Source organism: Tachyglossus aculeatus, chromosome 4 (assembly GCF_015852505.1).
Source record: "Tachyglossus aculeatus isolate mTacAcu1 chromosome 4, mTacAcu1.pri, whole genome shotgun sequence".
Classification (NCBI taxonomy): Eukaryota; Metazoa; Chordata; class Mammalia; order Monotremata; family Tachyglossidae; genus Tachyglossus; species Tachyglossus aculeatus.
The window spans coordinates 117331047-117347793 of NC_052069.1; the positions used below are offsets into that span (position 1 = coordinate 117331047).

The 16747-nt window shown below is 57.8% G+C and overlaps 1 protein-coding gene across 3 annotated transcripts in view; it reads right to left on the reverse strand.

Annotated features, from left to right (window-relative positions):
- Positions 1–639: 639 nt before the first annotated feature.
- The window catches only part of SH2D3C (SH2 domain containing 3C), a 40411-nt gene continuing 24303 nt past the window's right edge, over positions 640–16747 (reverse strand). Inside the window, exons 1-10 of one of the 3 annotated variants that reach the window (XM_038745584.1) lie at positions 15784–15869; positions 9537–9665; positions 7348–7796; positions 6834–6958; positions 5550–6097; positions 4943–5058; positions 4213–4384; positions 3456–3567; positions 2280–2486; positions 1395–1570 (exon numbers count right to left, since the gene is read on the reverse strand). In XM_038745584.1, coding sequence (XP_038601512.1) covers positions 1395–1570; positions 2280–2486; positions 3456–3567; positions 4213–4384; positions 4943–5058; positions 5550–6097; positions 6834–6958; positions 7348–7796; positions 9537–9665; positions 15784–15864 — 2115 coding nt within the window. In that variant the 5' untranslated portion in view covers positions 15865–15869. Of the gene's footprint in view, positions 1571–2279; positions 2487–3455; positions 3568–4212; positions 4385–4942; positions 5059–5549; positions 6098–6833; positions 6959–7347; positions 7797–9536; positions 9666–15783; positions 15870–16747 lie in introns of those variants that run through there. The other 2 variants (XM_038745582.1, XM_038745583.1) reach the window with 2 other exon arrangements.

A 16747-nucleotide genomic window follows, 5' to 3' on the forward strand; every position in this document is an offset into this window, starting at 1 on the left:
GCTGATGTGGGAATCAAGTGGCATAGGATAAGTGCTTGGATTAATGCGGTTGCAGTTTGGATGGCAAGGAAAGGAAGAGTTTAGCAATGTTTTGAAGGTTGACCGGACAGGATCTGATGATAGAATGAAAATGTGGGTTGAGTGAGAGAGACAGGAGTCAAGGATAACGCCCAGGTTATGGTTTGTGAGACAGTTTCTTCCCACCCAACCCCTGTCTGTCTTGTCTCCTTACAATCCTGTCCCAGGACCCTCTGTAGGACATTGTGCTGTGGGGGTGTGCAACATGCCAATCAATCAATCATACTTATTGAGCGCTTACTAGATGCACAGCACCCTAATTAAAGGTTTGGGAGAGTACAACAGAATTAGCAGACACATTCCCCTCCCACAGTGAGCTTACACTCTAGAAGTGAATTGAGTTGGGTTAGCTTGATGTCAAATGACAGCCAACAGGTAAAGGATGCTTCTTCCCCTTGAGTGTCTAACTCTGACCAGGGGCCTGGGAACGCTCCTCTGAGCAAGAACCTGCCTTCTGGCCCAAAATGGAACGGGCATTTCTACATGGTCCCCTGACCGTGTCCCTCCCCTCCGAGTTCTCTCCCCACTCTGGCCATGACCCCCACCCCAAAGAGAGGCGAGGAAGATCCATAAAAGTTTATTGTGTGTAAGAAAGACTAGGGATCTGTACACATATTTACAGAACCAACCGGATGTATTTACAGCGAGACCAAGGCTGTTCATCGTGGGGCCAGGCCCAAAGCTCGATTCAAGTGACCTGGGGAATGGAACTTCCGAGGGATAGAGGGCAGGGAGCGGGGAGGGCAGAGGCTGAGGGAGGGACGCCCAACGGGCAAGAGGAGAGAGGGAATGGGCTTCTGGGACCTTCCTACCTGGGAGTCCCAGCAGTGTGTCAGGGGAGGCCACGAGTGAAACTGAGATGGGAGTCCTCAGACAACTGTGGCCTTTACCAAGGAAGGGAAAGCCGAGGAAAGGTCCAAGGGGCAGTTTCTTGAAAGGTTTGAGGGAGGGAGGAGAGCGTCAGGGCCAGGATGGGGTGGGGCCGAGGGTTTTGGGAGCTCACCATTCTTTCTGATCTCTGGGAGCCCCTCTGGCCCAGTGTCCCCCCACATCAACCTCACCACACAGTCTAGGCTCTTCGGGATGGCCGGAAGCAGCCACTTTGTTTTGGCCCTACGTTCTGTTCCGGGATCCTTGGGGAGTGGGCTTTCCTCCCAGAGATGGGATCACCACTCCCCCCAACCTCTCACCATCCCACCGCGCTACCTGCCACCTGAGGGGAGAGAAAACGTGGGTGGGGGCTGAGGTGGCCCTGGGGTGGGGGTTGGGGGATGTCGGGTGGCTCTCAGAGACCTCCTCTGCCCCCGTGGGCGATGCTACAGCTCACTGGAGCGGACGGGGGGTTCCACCTTATGGGACAAGGCCGTGAGCACCTTGTCAAACTTCTCGTAGCGTTTGGCCTGGTTACTGCCTGCCCCCTGGCTTCCCCAGAGGAGACGCATCTGGAACTCGGTGCTGAAGATTTCCAGGAGCTCTGGATGGGCCTGGAAGCCTGGGGACAGAGACAGAGAGCATCAGAGTGTGGTTGGAGTCAGGGGCCAGGTCTGGTTTAGACTGGCCGGACCCCTCAGGGCCCCTCAAGCTGCTTCTTGGAACTTTTCTGCCCTTTTCATCTCTGTTTCTCCCCCCAGGACTCCCAAACTCCAGGAAAGAGCACGGGAGAGAACTCACGGAAGGGAAAGAGAGGACGAGGGATCCGAAGAGAAAAGTGGGGTAGCTAGAAGGAAGGGAAAGAGGGTGAGAGGAGAGAGAGACAGAGATGGAGGAAATAAATAGGGAGCGGCAGGACAACGAAGGTGGTTTCCATGTTAACAGCCCAACTGGATCAAAAACTGAGCTGTCTATATGGAGCCAGTCAACAGATTAATCCACTTCAGGTGATGCTCTAATCCCTCAGAAAGGCAGGGCGTGTGATAACAAGAGGGAAAGGAAGGAAGGAAGGAGGGAGACAGAGAGAGAACAACGTGTGTCTTCCTACGTATCAAGTTCTGATTCCCTTTCTTCCCCATTGCTCATCATCCTCCCCTCCACTGGAGCACTTTTCTGAAGTTGCTGGAGCACGGCAATGCTCCTGAGCCCTGGGCTGGCAGCTTGGGTTGTGGGAGGTCAATTGGTCTGAAGACTTACCCGCAGGGGCAGCAGCAGGGCAGGTCCACCCCCACCCTGGAGCCCCAGCCCCCGGTCCCCATACCCCGTCTCACCCTGCAGCTTGACCTCAGCGTTGGTGTGGTAGAGACCCCCGTGGTGGGCCACCATGCGGGCCGCCTCTAGGTGGGCCAGGACCACCTCCACCCCCTGGTCGGTGGTCTCCCAGGGCTGGGGGCCCTCCGGTGGGGCCGCGTCGCACTCCAGCAAGGTGATGAGGGGCAGCACGTGGGGGAAAGTGGTGTTGCTCAGTGGAGGGCCTTCTGTGGGGACAGACAAACGGGTCTCACTCTGCTGCCTGGATCTTTTTTCTACAAAGTCATTCTGGCCATGTTTCCCCTCTCTTTAAGAACCTTAAGAACCTCTGCATCAAACGGAAACTCCTCACCGTCGGCTTTAAAGCGCTCAAACAAATTGCGCCCCGTTACCTCACCTCGCTGCTCTCTTACTACAACCCAGTCCACACCGCCAACCTACTCCCTGTACCTCGATCTGGTCTATAACAATGATGGTATTTGTTAAGTGCTTACTATGTGCCAAGCACTGTTATAAACGCTGGGGTAGACACAAGGTAATCAGGTTCGACCTAGTCCCTGTCCCACATCTCAATCCCCATTTTACAGATGAAGCAACTGGGGCACAGAGAAGTGAAGTGACTCACCCAAGATCACACAGCAGACAAGTGGCAGAGCCGGGATTATCTCACCGCCGAGCTCTCGTCCAGTTCCTGTCTCTGGCCTGGAATACCCTCCCTCCTCAAACCCGACAGGGAATTACTCTCTCCCGCTTCAAAGCCTTATGGTAGGTACATCTCCTCCGGGAGGCCTTCTCTGACTAAGCCCTCCTTTCCTCTTCTCCCACTCACTTCTGCGTCACCTGACTTGCTTCTTTTATTCACCCCTCCACCCTTACCCCCCGCAGCACTTATGTATATACCTGTGATTAATTTCTATTAATGTCTGTCTCCCCCTCTGGGCTGTAAGCTCATTGTGGACATGGAATATGTCTGTTCCTTGTTATGTTGTATTGTCCCAAGGGCTTAGTACAGTGCTCAGAGCTCTGTAAACGCTCAATAAATATGACCCAGCCGAGGCCCAGACAGCTCTTGCTGGCCGGGAAGGAGCTGATTGGATTAGGGATCCCTGGGATTCTGAGCCAGGCTCCACACCTTCTCGGCTCGGTCCTTGGGGCCACCCGGCAGGGATGGGCGAGCCGGGTCTGGGCTTCCCTACCTTTGCCCTCATTGAGGCTCTTGAGGAACGGCTTCAGCTTCTTCTCGTACAGGATGGCGCCTTCCGTATGCCTCTGCCGTAGCATCATCCACGTCTGCTCCAGTCGGGCAATCTGGGGTGGGGAGGGGCCCAGCTCATGGGCAATGGGGCAGGAGAGGGGCTTCCAGCCTGCTGCACCCGGCTGACCCACCCCAGCAGGGAGCTTGGCCCCCATCTCCTCACCCTGGCTGAAACTGTCTCCCCTGTAGAACTCTCCCCCTCCTCCCCCTCCCCATCCCCCCCGCCTTACCTCCTTCCCCTCCCCACAGCACTTGTATCTATCTATCTATCTATATGTATATATGTTTGTACGTATTTATTACTCTATTTTACTTGTACATATTTCTATTTATTTTTTTTTGTTAATATGTTTTGTCTTGTCGTCTGTTTCCCCTTTCTAGACTGTGAGCCCGCTGTTGGGTAGGGGCCGTCTCTATATGTTGCCAACTTGTACTTCCCAAGTGCTTAGTACAGTGCTGTGCACACAGTAAGCGCTCAATAAATACGATTGCATGAATGAATGAATGAACCCAGGGGCTCCCCAAGGAGATCTCTAGCCCAAATGGGCCAGTTTCCCCGAGGGGCCTAGTCCTCAGAGGATCCAGTCTCTCCCAGGGGATCTAGTCTTCCTCAGGAATCCCACCTCCCCCACAGCCCCTCTCCCATTCCTTGTCTGAGCCACCCTGCCCGGCGGGCCTGGGAGTGCGGAGGCCCCTACCTGGCTCATGTCCAGAGCACCCATGACGGCGGCGAAGCTGAACATGTTGCCCATGGTGTTCCGCAGCTCGGCCGCCAGCTGGATGGTCTTGTGCAGCAGCATGGCCCGGTCCTCCGTGGCGCCCGTACTGCTCAGGATGTCCACGGCCAGCATGATGGACATGGTGTGGAACCTGACGGGGATGGGACTGATCAGAGAGGAAGCGGAGGAGGGATCCCTGACCTGGGGATGCGGGGAATGGGGCTGATCACAGGAGGTGGGGCTGATCAGAGGGGCTGGGGCTTACGGGCGGTGGGTGGGGCCAACTGAAAATTCACTCAATCGTGTTTATTGGGCGCTTACTATGTGCAAAGCATATTGGCAGGGATGGCTTCTCAGACGGAAGCAGCAGAACCTCGGGGTTCCCAGTTGGTGAGTGGTAGCAGGGCTGAGCCGGGGAGGAGGGACACATGGCATTGGGGTAGCGTGTGATTAATTCAGTCGTATTCACTGAGCGCTTACTATGTGCAAAGCACTGTACTAAGTGCTTAAGCACCGTACTAAACGTGACAGTCGCCTGCCCCGGCGGCTGGGACTGGCTCGGGGTTTAGAGGCCTCTGGGCTCCCGGATCATGCCTCTGCCTCCTTCCCGCGGGCGGCCGGGAGTCAGGGCTAGAGGACCTAGGAATCCAGGCCGGGGAACCCCACCCGACGGGGCCCTCCCCCGATGGGCCTCAGGGCTCTGTCCTACCGTTCCAGAAGGTCCAGCCGGAGCTGCCGTCCATGGGGGAGGGTGAGCAGCTCCATGCCCGAGCTGACTCCCATGAGCCGCTGCATCTCCTTGGTAACGCCCAGTATCCTAGCAACCTGCCCGGGACGCCAGGAGAGCTGATTAATCTCCTCACATTGGGGAAGGGTCTGGGGGCAGGGGTGGTCGGGGTCAGGGGGACATGGGGGCCGAGGAAGGCCTCCTTCACTGCTACCGGACTCAGCCTCTCGGTCGAGGCTGCGCCTCCGGGCAGACCCAATCTCCCCCCATCCCCTGCAGGGGGGAACCGAGGCCCAGAGGGCAGGGCCTGCCAGGACCAGTTCTTCTAAATGGGACCTGGCCATCCAGAACTGGGATGGTCACTTCCCTCCTCAATGTGATTAACGGGAAACTGAGGCCCGTGGTCCAACCCCAATGACCAATTCGGGAGGCTTCATCTTTTTCACTGACCCCAGTTCCCCTTCCCTTGGCATTTTTGTCGGCACTGCGGGTGCCCTCTGCCATCTCCCTGCCCAGAGGCCAACCTGGGCATCCCTTCCCCAAGGTCCTCTCTAGATGGGAAGCAGGGGAGCTGGCCCTTGTCTCGTACCAGGCAGTCGACTTTGGTGATGTGCCGGGCCAGCGTCTTGGTGTCCACCTCAGCCAGTAGCTCCTTGACCCGCCTGAGGATGCTCATCTCCAGAGGTTTGTTGTCATGTGGGATGAGCAGGGACTGGAACGTGGTTGGGTTGAAAGAGGAAGGAGCTTCCACCAGGGGGGTGGTGAAGCCCCCGTCCCGGTGGCCCTCTGAGGGGCTACCGTCTGCTAAGCGCGGCCCCTCCTCCCCCTTCAGCCGCTCCACGTGGCTCTTAGTCCCACGGCCCGGGGGTTCGGGCCCTGCCCGCTCCCGACCACCCGGGGAGGGCGGGTGCAGCTGGCAGTAATGGCCGGAATCCGGGTCGCTGTAGCTGTTGAGGGAGGGCGAGGGCGAAGCCTGGGGGTAGCCGGGGCCCGGGGCCGAGTGAGCGCTGTCGGCCGGCTCGCCCAAGGGCTTATGGTTGCTTCCCGGGCAGAGCTGGGGTTCGCTGGAGCGGCGGGTGGCGGGGGAGGCGGGGGCCACGCCTGTGGCTGGGATTCCTGAGGGCTTTAGCCGGGTCACTGTGGAGAAGCAGAGTGAGAGATGGCGTTCCTAGGGGGCTGGGGCTGGGAGCAGGCACCTACACGTAGTCCTTGGTTAAATAATAATAATAATGATAGCATTTATTAAGCGCTTACTATGTGCCAAGCACTGTTCTAAGCGCTGGGGGGGGGATACAAGGTGATCAGGTGGTCCAATGGGGGCTCACAGTCTTCATCCCCATTTGACAGATGAGGGAACCGAGGCCCAGAGAAGCGAAGTGACTTGCCCAAAGTCACCCAGCTGACAAGCGGCGGAGCCGGAATTTGAACCCGTGACCTCTGACTCCAAAGCCCGGGCTCTTTCCACTGAGCCACGCTGCTTCTCAAACTTTGGAGAATGCGGGCATCGATCCCGCTACCTCTCATGTGCTAAGCGAGCGCTCTACCATTTGAGCTAATTCCCCTTACAGAGACTCAGATGGAGGTGGTATCGCTTCCATCTCCTGCCAGACACATACCCAAACACACACGTGCGCGCGCGCGCGCACACACACACACACACACACACACGCACACCCCCCAAGGCAAGACACGCACTGTCCCCCCCACCCCCACATAAACATATTGCCAAACACACACCAAGGCAAGACACACACCCACACTGACCCACATGGCTGAACACAGAGATAGATTCACAGGTAGACCAGGAGACAAACAACACACACACGCACACAAACACACATCCCCTGAGTCTGTGGGGCTGGAGGGTCCATACCAGTGCTGTAGGCTGGGGAACCCGGGCTCTCTGAAATGGGGGACATGGGTAAGTGCAGATCCTGGATCTGGTCCATGCTGAGGGCGCAGTTGCGGATGGCGTCCCGGTGATGGGGCAGAGAGACGCTGGGGAGGAGATGGAGAGTGGGGTTCAGAAGCTGGGTCCCCCACTAACTGGGCCCCTGTTCCTTCCCAACCCCCCTCTGCTGGCCCTCAGTCCTGTCGCTCCTGCTCCACCCCATCAAACTCTGGCCCCTGCCCTCCTCCTCCTCCTCCTCCTCCTGATCCTCTTCCTCCTCTTTACTCTAGCCCCAGTCCCGTCCACCCCTTCCTCCTGCCCTTTCCTCCCCCTCTAACTCAGATGTTCCCCGACCCTCGGCCCTGTGTCCCGTCCCCCCCCAACCCGCTCCTCCTCCCCCTCTAATCCCCTCCCAGCTCCTTTCTCATCCCCAGGCCATGCCAGGCTGCCGGACTGTCTGCCATCCCTCAGACCCAGGCAACACCCTGCCCCTCACCTGGTGGGACAGCCCTCCGCCCGGGTGACCTTGTCAGCCGTGAGTCCGTCCGTCATGGTGATGCTCCGCCTCTTCATGTGTCCCCCCTTCTGGCCGGAGGGGCTGCTGGGCCCCCCGGGTTTGCCGTGGCTGAGCCCATAGCTGGCCTCCAGGTACCGCAAGGGGAAGGTGCGGTTGACGGGGCAGTAGATGACGGCGCCGCTCTGCTCTGACACGGCCTTGCGGCTGCCCACGTAGAACCGCACCAGGGCGGGGACGTGATCGAAGCTCTCCTGCTCAAACAGGTATTGGATGTGGGTGTAGCTCTCGCCGGCCTTGACCATAACCTTGTTGATCTTGAAGTGCAGGGGTTTGTGGCGCCAGCGACAGGTCAGCACGTAGTCCCCCAGGCTGGTCAAGGAGTCGCGGATGAGAAAGTCTCCGTTCCTCTGGACCAGGCTCTCCGAGACCTGTCGGGAGTGAGCACTCTCAGACCCGTGCACCCGGGGGCCCACTCGGGACCCGTCCATCCGGGGAGCGGACCTGCGGCCGGCCGGCCCCCGGCGACCGGGGGGCTGACCTCCCCCTGCCAACCCTGGATCGCCTGTGCTTAGGAGCTGGCCAGCCAGGCTCCGGCGGTCGGGCCCTGACCCCTTCATAGGGGGACGTATCATGGTTCTGGTGGGCCCAGGATAGTGACCGCCCGCTGGCCACTCTCCAGTCCTCCTTGTCTTCTGGGGTGGCAGGAGGGATCCTATCCTCACCTCCAGGGCATCTCCTGATTCCACCAGCAGACATGGTGAGGGAGGGAAGGGATGGAGGGAGGCAGAGAGAGACAGAGAGGTGCAGTCCGGATCACTGTGGAGAGCCTCAGTTGCCCCTTCTGCCCACTGGTTAAAGGGGACATTCCCCTCCATTCCTGCTCCAGTCCTGGACCCCTTTTTTATAATAAAAATGATATTTGTCAAGTGCTTACAATGGGCCAGACACTGTTCTAAGTGCTGGGATAGGCACAGGCTAATCAGGTCGGACACAGTCCATGTCTCACGTGGGGCTCACGGTCTTAATCCCCATTTTCCAGATGAGGGAACTGAGGCCCAGAGAAGTGAAGTGACTCACCCAAAGTCACACAGCGGCCAAATGACAGAGCCAGGATTAGAGCCCAGGTCTTTCTGACTCCCAGTGAGAGGACCAACCAGCACATCCCTATAGCTTTTGCAGCAACCAAACCGAGGGCCCATACTCCCACCGGGCTATGGAAACAGCCGCTCTGGGAAGTGGGGGAAGGGAGTGAAAGATTATTTGCCCCTTCCTGGACAAATAATCAGATAGAGGCAAGTTGGAGTCAGGGGCTGGCTGGGGTTAATCAGCCTCTGCCCTAGTCCAGAAACTCAACACGTCGTGGTGCATTCCTGGCATAACTTGTGTTATGGGCAGGGAATGTGTCTGTTTATTGTTATATCGTACTCTCCCAGGCGCTTAGTACAGTGCTCTGCCCACATTAAGCAATCAATAAATATGACTGAATGAATGAATGCTCTATCCACTAGGCAACTAGGCCACACTGCTTCTCTAATTCCCAATCCTGAGAACAGAGCCCCGGGGAACTGGAGACGGGTCCCGGGCTACTGCCGCTGCTGCTGTTCACTGAGACCGTAAGCTCGCTGTGGGGAGGGAACGTGTCTGTTATACTGTTATATTGTACTCTCCCAAGCGCTTAGCATAATAATAATAATAATGACATTGATTAAGCGCTTACTATGTGTAAAGCACTGTTCTAAGCGCTCGGGAGGTTACAAGGTGATCATGTTGTCCCATGTGGGGCTCACAGTCTTCACCCCCATTTTACAGATGAGGTAACTGAGGCCCAGAGAAGTGAAGTGACTTAATAATAATAATAATAATGGCATTTATTAAGCGCTTTCTATGTGCAAAGCGCTGTTCTAAGCGCTGGGGAAGTTACAAGGTGATCGGGTTGTCCCATGGGGGGCTCACAGTCTTAATCCCCATTTTACAGATGAGGTAACTGAGGCCCAGAGAAGTGAAGCGACTTGGCCAAAGTCACAAAGCTGACAGTTGTCGGAGCTGGGATTTGAACCTGTGACCTCTGACTCCAAAGCCCGGGCTCTTTCCACTGAGCCACGCTGCTTCTCATAAGCATACTACTCTGTACACAGTAAGCGCTCGATAAATACAATTAACTGACTCACCTCTCGGGGGATGCGGCCGTGATACCATGCGTGGCTGCGTAGGTCGGTGCTGCTTAGTTTCAGTTCCTCCTCGAGCTCCTTGTGCAGCTTCTCCGGGGATGAGTCGAGGATGTACTTTTCCTTGGAGAACTGAATGGGGATTCGGGAGAGGTGAGCAACATAAAGCGGACTTCATTGGGCAACCAGCCTCCCTCCCCTCATCACCGTTACTTTCCCGTTCGGTTTTCCTCCCCGGCTCCTGGGGAAACAGGCCCAGAGTCAGGCGGGTGAAGACTCCCTCCGCCCCCCGCGACAGTGCTCCTGGTGTAGTGGGCCTGGGAATCAGAAGGTCGTGGGTTCTAATCCCCGCTCTGCCGCTTGTCTTCTGTGTGACCTTGTGCCCTAAGTCACGTCACTTCCCTTCCCTGCGCCTCAGTTAGCTCCTCTGTAAAATGGGGATTAACACTATGAGCCCCATGTGGGACAGGGACTGTGTCCAACCCGTTTTGCTTTTATCCACCCCAGTGCTTAGTACAGTGCCTGGTGCACAGTTCGTGCTTGACAAATGCCACAGTTATTATTATTATTATTGATTATTACTTTCTCAGGTGGGCAGCTGGGATTGAGGACTCCTGGGTCCTAGTCTCAGGTGGCATGAGGATTATCTTGCCACTTGTGCAGGAGGGAAAAGCATAAACCCAGATAGGATTGGGAGAGAAGATAATTTCCTAGTTCTTCTCGGGTTGGGTTTGTGGGCTACCTGACTGAAATCTAGGGCACCCAGGTGTGCAGAATCATACGCCTGGGGCCTGCTGTCCAGCCTCAGTTTCCCTTCAGGGGAGTTAACATCTAAATGGTAAGGACAGCACCTTCCCTAGCAGCTTTCCTCCTGTGGGAACCCAATACCGTGTCAGGGTTGCCGTCAACAGGATTTGCTGAGCTACAACTGGCATCCTCAGAGCCATGTGGAGTTGCCCCTGGGTAGAGCAGGGAGTCCCAGCTGGCAGAGCCACAGGGGAGACGTAGCTGGCCCGGGAACGCCATGGGTGGGCCGAGGGCGTGGGTGGTCGGACCCCGGGAACCAGCAGAAGTGTGGGCAGCGGCGGGGAGGGGCCCAGCCTGGCTGATGGCGGGCTTGGTAACCGGCCACTTGGACTAGTGGGAACAGGAAGAATGAGTCCAGAGGGCCCTTACTGCCTTCCTCTCTCTGTTGGGCTCCCCACTGGGCACCCTCCCCTCTCTGGGGATGGGTCCAGCCCCTCCCTCTCTTTCTCCTACCTCCTCTCCACCCCGTGCCTGGCAGGAGTGATCTCACTGGGTTATTCCTGGTTCGCTTCTCCCGGCAGGCAGGAGGCTGATGAACCCAGAGGGAGCCCCGCCGGGGACCGTCCGGGGACCCCGCTGTAGAGCCGGAACCTTCCCGTCCCTTCCTCCTCCACACGTGCCATGAAATCTACCTCTCCTGCCTTCCTCCTGCCCAAATCCCACTCCCTGGCCCTGGCTAAGAGAAGGTACCGATGCCCACGCGGAGAGCCAAACCAAGGCTTCCTCTATTTCACCCTTCCGAGGCGGGAGTGGCTGGCACCCATGAGGGGCTGGAGAACACCCACTGAGACCAACCTGGAAACAAGCATGGGAAGAGGACGGACTTGTCCCAAGCAGCAGGTGAGAACAGGACTCAGGTGCCCTGTCCCCCAGGCCCGTTCCCCACTACAGCCTCTTGGCTCCCACATCACCCCCCAACCCTGCCTTGCTCTTTTCCTCCAGAGTGATGGCTAAGCAGGGAAGGGACACCTGGTCCAGGGACCTGGATTCGCAGAACTCTTATCTGTCACCCTCCGTGCCGGAGATACCCAGCCCTGCTTAGGGATACACTCCCTGGCCCCATCGACAGGCACTTGAGCCCCACTGCCCTTCAGCCTAGTGGAAAGAGCACAGGCCTTGAAGTCAGAGGACCTGGATTCTAATCCCAGCTCTGGGTGAACTCGGGCAAGTCTCAACTCTCTGTGCCTCAGTTAACCTCACCTGTAAAATGGGGATTAAGATTGTGAGTTCCATGTGGAACAGGACCTGTGTCTGACCTGATTACCTCGTATCTACCTCGGTGCTTAGAACAGTGCTCAGCACATAGTAAGCGCTTAACTAATACCAGAATTATTGTTACTGTTATTCAGCCGAGTGCCACAGAGGTCCCATGAGGCTTCTGAGCTCTGTGTCAGGGATTACTGCCTCCCCTGGATTTGCATATAGCCATGGTCATCATCCTCTTCGTCATCACCATCCTCCTCAGCCTCATCACCATCCTCACCATCACCGTCCTCCCCAAAGCCTCCACGGCCATCTGAGGGAGAGCCTTACTGCCAGGCACGGTGGCTTCCCAGCCGGACCCCAAAGGTGGGCCAGTGGATTAACTAAAACTTTTGAGTGATCCCCATTGGAAACACACAATTCAGCATGGTTTAGAGGATAAGGCGTGTGGGAATCAGAAGGATGTGGGCTCTATTCCCACCTCTGCCACTTGTCTGCTGCGTGACCTTGGGCAAGTCATTTCACTTCTCTGGGCCTCAGTTACCTCATCTGCAAAATGGGGCTAAAGACTGTGAGCCCCACAGCTAACCTGATTAGCTTGGATCTACCCCAGTGCTTAGAACAGTGCTTGACACATAGTAAGCACTTAATAAGTACTATTATTATTACCAGCATTATTATAAATCATCCCCGAAGGTGGAAAAGGGGCACTCCTGGCCTAAGCTCCAGCCCTCAGGAACCCCCAACTTGACCCATTCTCTCTTCCCAGGTTCTCTCAAGGACTTTCATCTTCCTGCTCTCTGGAAAGGGAAACTGAGGTTGGGCAGGATGGCGACCACATCAGAAGGAGGAAGAAGCCCAAGAGCCCAGGTATCCCTCTTCCCAGGCCCCTGCCTGATGATGGGGTGTCACCAGCATGAGGCTTCCACTGGTCCGAGGAAAGGGTGGAATCTCATTCAGACCCCTGACTCCCTGCCCGCTGACCCATTAGTCCGGGCTTTCCAGGAACAGATGGGAGAGGCCCGGCGACTTCCTTGCTCCCCTCCCCACGGCAGCAGAAATCAACCCGATTAAGGCAGTTAGAGACCCTGGAGGCTGAGGTCCGAGCATCCTGCCTCCTGGGTGTGGGGGTGGGGGTAGGGGAAGGGGATTGAACAGATGTGGTTGCCGTGGTAACTCCCTCCTCGGCTGAGCTTCCTGCATCCCTGTATTAACATGGTTTGGGGGTAGGGATGGAGTGGAGAAGGCAGCATCCAAATCTCCAGGTGATGGTCTTGAAACCATACCAAACTGGGCTGGGGGCCCAGACTGAGGCCTTGGGCACCCCCCCCTCACCCCCACAGGGCCCGGAGGTCTTCCCCTTGGACCAGAGTCCTGGGGAGGGAGGAGAGAGGGCATGGCAGGGGCATGACCCTCTTTTGGGCTCCTGATACTTCTCAGTTGGGTGTGGGTGGGGTGTCTGGACAACTCTCACTGCCCTGGCCCTTCAGCTCAAAGCTGGACGTCAGTACTTGGGGTTCCATCAATGATGCTGGCCTCTGGAGTGCTGGTGACCTTGGGCAAGTCACTTTAGTCGCTCTCTCTGGACCCTCGATTCTTTCTAAATGGAGAGAATAATCCCTCCCCACTGAGCACTTTAGGGCCGGGGTCATAGGGGGCATGAGTCGCTGGCCTAAGTGTGCCTTGAGCTCGATGGAAATGAGTGTTGGTCACAGCTGGGTCTCCTGCTCCTCCCCCCTCCCTAATGGTAAATTTCTGGGTTCCTCAAAGTAGGAGGCAGCTGGCCCTTTAGTCTCCCCAACCCCAGTTTCTTCTGTTCAAGCTCCCCAGCTGACCCCAGAGGCGGCCTGCCAGGAAACTGTGGACTGAGGGCTCTTGGAACCCTCTCCTGCCTTTCATCAATCAATCAATCCATCATATTTGTCGAGCATCTCCTGTGTGCAGAGCACCGAACTAAGCTCTCGGGAGAGTCCAATATAACAGAGTTGGCAGACTCGATCCCTGCCCACTAGGTGCTTCCAGTCTAGAGGTCCCTGTGGCTCCGCCTGACTCCTTCCACCTTCCCTTGGGCCCTAGAAAAGCTCTGAGGAGAAGGTGGGATGTGGGAGCCCCGTCCCGGCTCCCTGGCTCCTCGGCTGAGAAGGCACAGCCCCTCCCCAGGCAGGGCAGTTCCATCTGGAGCAAACCAGCCCTCAGTTTCCAGCTACCGTTCAGAAGAAGGAAAAAGCTTCACGGGCAGGAGGTGACAGGTTTACCCGCCGTGACAGAATCTGGCAGGTCTCCTTGGGGCTGCGGGCAGCCGGGGGGGCCTGGTGGCAGCCTGTGCCCCCTCACTGGGTTGGGTGGTGGGTTGTGGGGGGGGGGGAGGGGCTCTGCATCACCATCCCGGGAATTGCCACCCACCCTGGGGCCGGGGTCTGAGGGATGGAGAGGGAGGGAGCGAGCCGGGCTGATGCTGCATCCCTTCCCTGCCCCATCATTGGCTAGTGATGAGCTCACTGCTTCCCGGGCTGGCTGCACGGGATTGGACGGGGCGCAGGGATGCTGCTGTCAGCTGGAAAGGAGCCACTCATTCATGGAGGGATGAGGGCTCCGTTTCCTTGTGTGTGTGTGTGTCTGTGTCTGTGTCTGTGTGTGTGTCGCCCGTGTGCGTGCGTGTGTCTGTCTGAGTGTGTGTGTGTGTGTGTGGGAGAGAGAGAGAGAGAGAGAGAGAGAGAGAGAGAGAGAGAGAGAGAGAGAGAGAGAGAGAGAGAGAGAGAGAGAAAGACAGGGATGCTCTCAACCCAGCATCCCTGAAAAGACCGGAGAGAGAATGGCTGAGCCCGATGCCCCCTTCTGCACCGGCCCGCCAGCCCCACCCTACTCCACTTCTAGCCCCTTCGGTGCAGCCCCTGCCTTGGTTTCCCCAATCCTCCTAATCCTGGCTGGCCATGAGACTCCTATCCAAAGAAGTCTTGGACTTCTCCTCTGTTCCCCCGACCTTTCGTCCCAAAGCATCTCCCATGAGTCATGGCTAACCATTCCTATGTTGGGGAAATCAAAGCTTTAGCATCCCCGCCCCCCAAGGTGAGGTCTGCCCCATTCCAGCCCTGTACTGAGGAGGGGGATTCCCTGTGTGCCCCCCTGGCATCCCATTGCCAATCTAGGCAGCGGCTCCCCACCTCACTAAAGGTCAAGAAAGTGTCTGGTGTCTGTGACACCTTCCCTGGTCTGAGCCCCAGCCCAGGTCATCATCATCATCATCAATCGTATTTATTGAGCGCTTACTGTGTGCAGAGCGCTGTACTAAGCGCTTGGGAAGTACAAGTTGGCAACATATAGAGACAGTCCCTACCCAACAGTGGGCTCACAGGTCCAGTCCCTGGCATCTCTGGTCCTGCCCCCTCTCCCCTCTCCACAGGTTTACCTGCTCAAAAGCCTGCAGCGTCAGGAGCTGTTTCCCACCAACACCAGAGGAGCACCAGTGGAGTACCAGCGGAGCTCAGAACTCAGAACTCAGAGATTCCCCTGACGGTGAGGAGAGTTTGCCAGAAGCTCTGGATCCGACTCAAAGGGAGGGAAGGAGCCAGGGTCAGAGAGGACCCTCCCCAAGTCAGCTAGAGAGGTGCGGGGATCTGACTGTGGGGCCTGGAGTTTCCCCAGGTATGTCCGGCCCCCTGCCCCAAACTAGTCCGAACCGGGCCCTGCTTGGACTGTGCGGGGTGGCCAGACCTATTCTCAGAAGCCAGCAGCAGGAGGAGAGGGGGTCAGACAGGCGGGCCCTGGTTGGGGCGGGGGGGTCCTGGAGAGAGGAGAGGCTGGGAGGGAGAGGGGAAGGATTTGTCCTACAGGTACCCAAAGGCAGCAAGGACGTTTGAGGGAGGGGGGAATCAGCAGGAGAGTCCCCCATTCTCTCATCTTGCGGTGGGCAGGGCAGCCGAACCCCCAAATCCCTAGGACATGACCACTGTCTCTGGACAGCCCGTGACCCCCTGCCCCCCCCTAGATGGGGTCACGGGGAAAGGAGTCCTCATGAACAGAGATCTCTCCCCGACCTCCACCTCTCTCCATCCTCCTTGGGCCCCCCGAGACTGATCCAGCACCCCAGTCCCTGTCCTTTCTGACCCCCTCTCCAGCCCCCCAATGCAGCCCCGGCAGTTCTGTCCCCCCCCGTCTCCTTCCCCATCTCCCTTGGATGTCCCTACCACCTCTCTGGCTCCTAGGCAGGGCGGAGGATGCCCCCCGACCTCCCACCCCTCACCTGCACCTGCACGAAGGAGCCCCGATAGAAGCAGCAGGCGGCAGCGGAGAGGGCACTCCAGAGGCTGCAACGCTCCGTCATCGCCGGGGTCTGGGGGCTCCGGGCCCCGGGGTCAGCGGGGGATGGGATGGGGGCGGGGGAAGGTCCGGCCTGGGCTGGGACCGGGCTGCCACTGCTTCTGTTCAGCTTAGATTTGCTGCCTCTTCCCCGATTACCTCATCTCCTTGTCAGGACCGGGGGAGGAGCAGGGGGAGGGAGGGAAGGATGGAGGGGCGGGGAGACCCCACCCCCAGCCGGCGGGAAGAGAGAGAGAGAGAGAGAGAGAGAGAGAGGGGAGGGGGCTATTGTTCCTCCCTCTGCCCGCCCTGAGCCTCTCTTAGTCCCCCTTCCTGGGAGCAGCCCTTCCCCAGGCGGGGTACACCTTCCCGCCCCCCTGTCGAGTGCCAGGGATGACCAGGAATAGGGTCTGGGGGCCAGAGGGGGCCAGAGGCCAGGGATGCTTGGAGAGGGTCCAGACCCCATTGTTCACCCCTCCTCACATCCCTCTCCCTGGGGTCAGCTGCATCCTCCACTGATCCTCCGCACCAGGCCCCACCCTAACTCTTGGCCCACACCCTGCACCCTCAGGAACCGATGGCTTGTCCGGCATGGTGGCCCCCTCCCCTCGAATCCTGCACCCTGCAGATCAGAGGCCCCTATTGTGGGTGGGGGGGATGCTAGTGAACCAGCCTGGAGAGGAGAAGGCTGACAGGAGACTGAATAGCGGTGATTAACCCGGGGCCGGTTTCCATAGGGAACGCACTCCCTATTGATTGAGGACCGACCAGTCGGAGGGAAACGGACTGGAGGTGTAGCATGATGGATTTCAGTCAGACTAGCTCTCCGGGAGAATTTTCTGCCTGTGGGTTATGAGTCACGCTGGGACAAATGACGGAGGGAGATTGGGAGATCTCTTTTTTGGAGG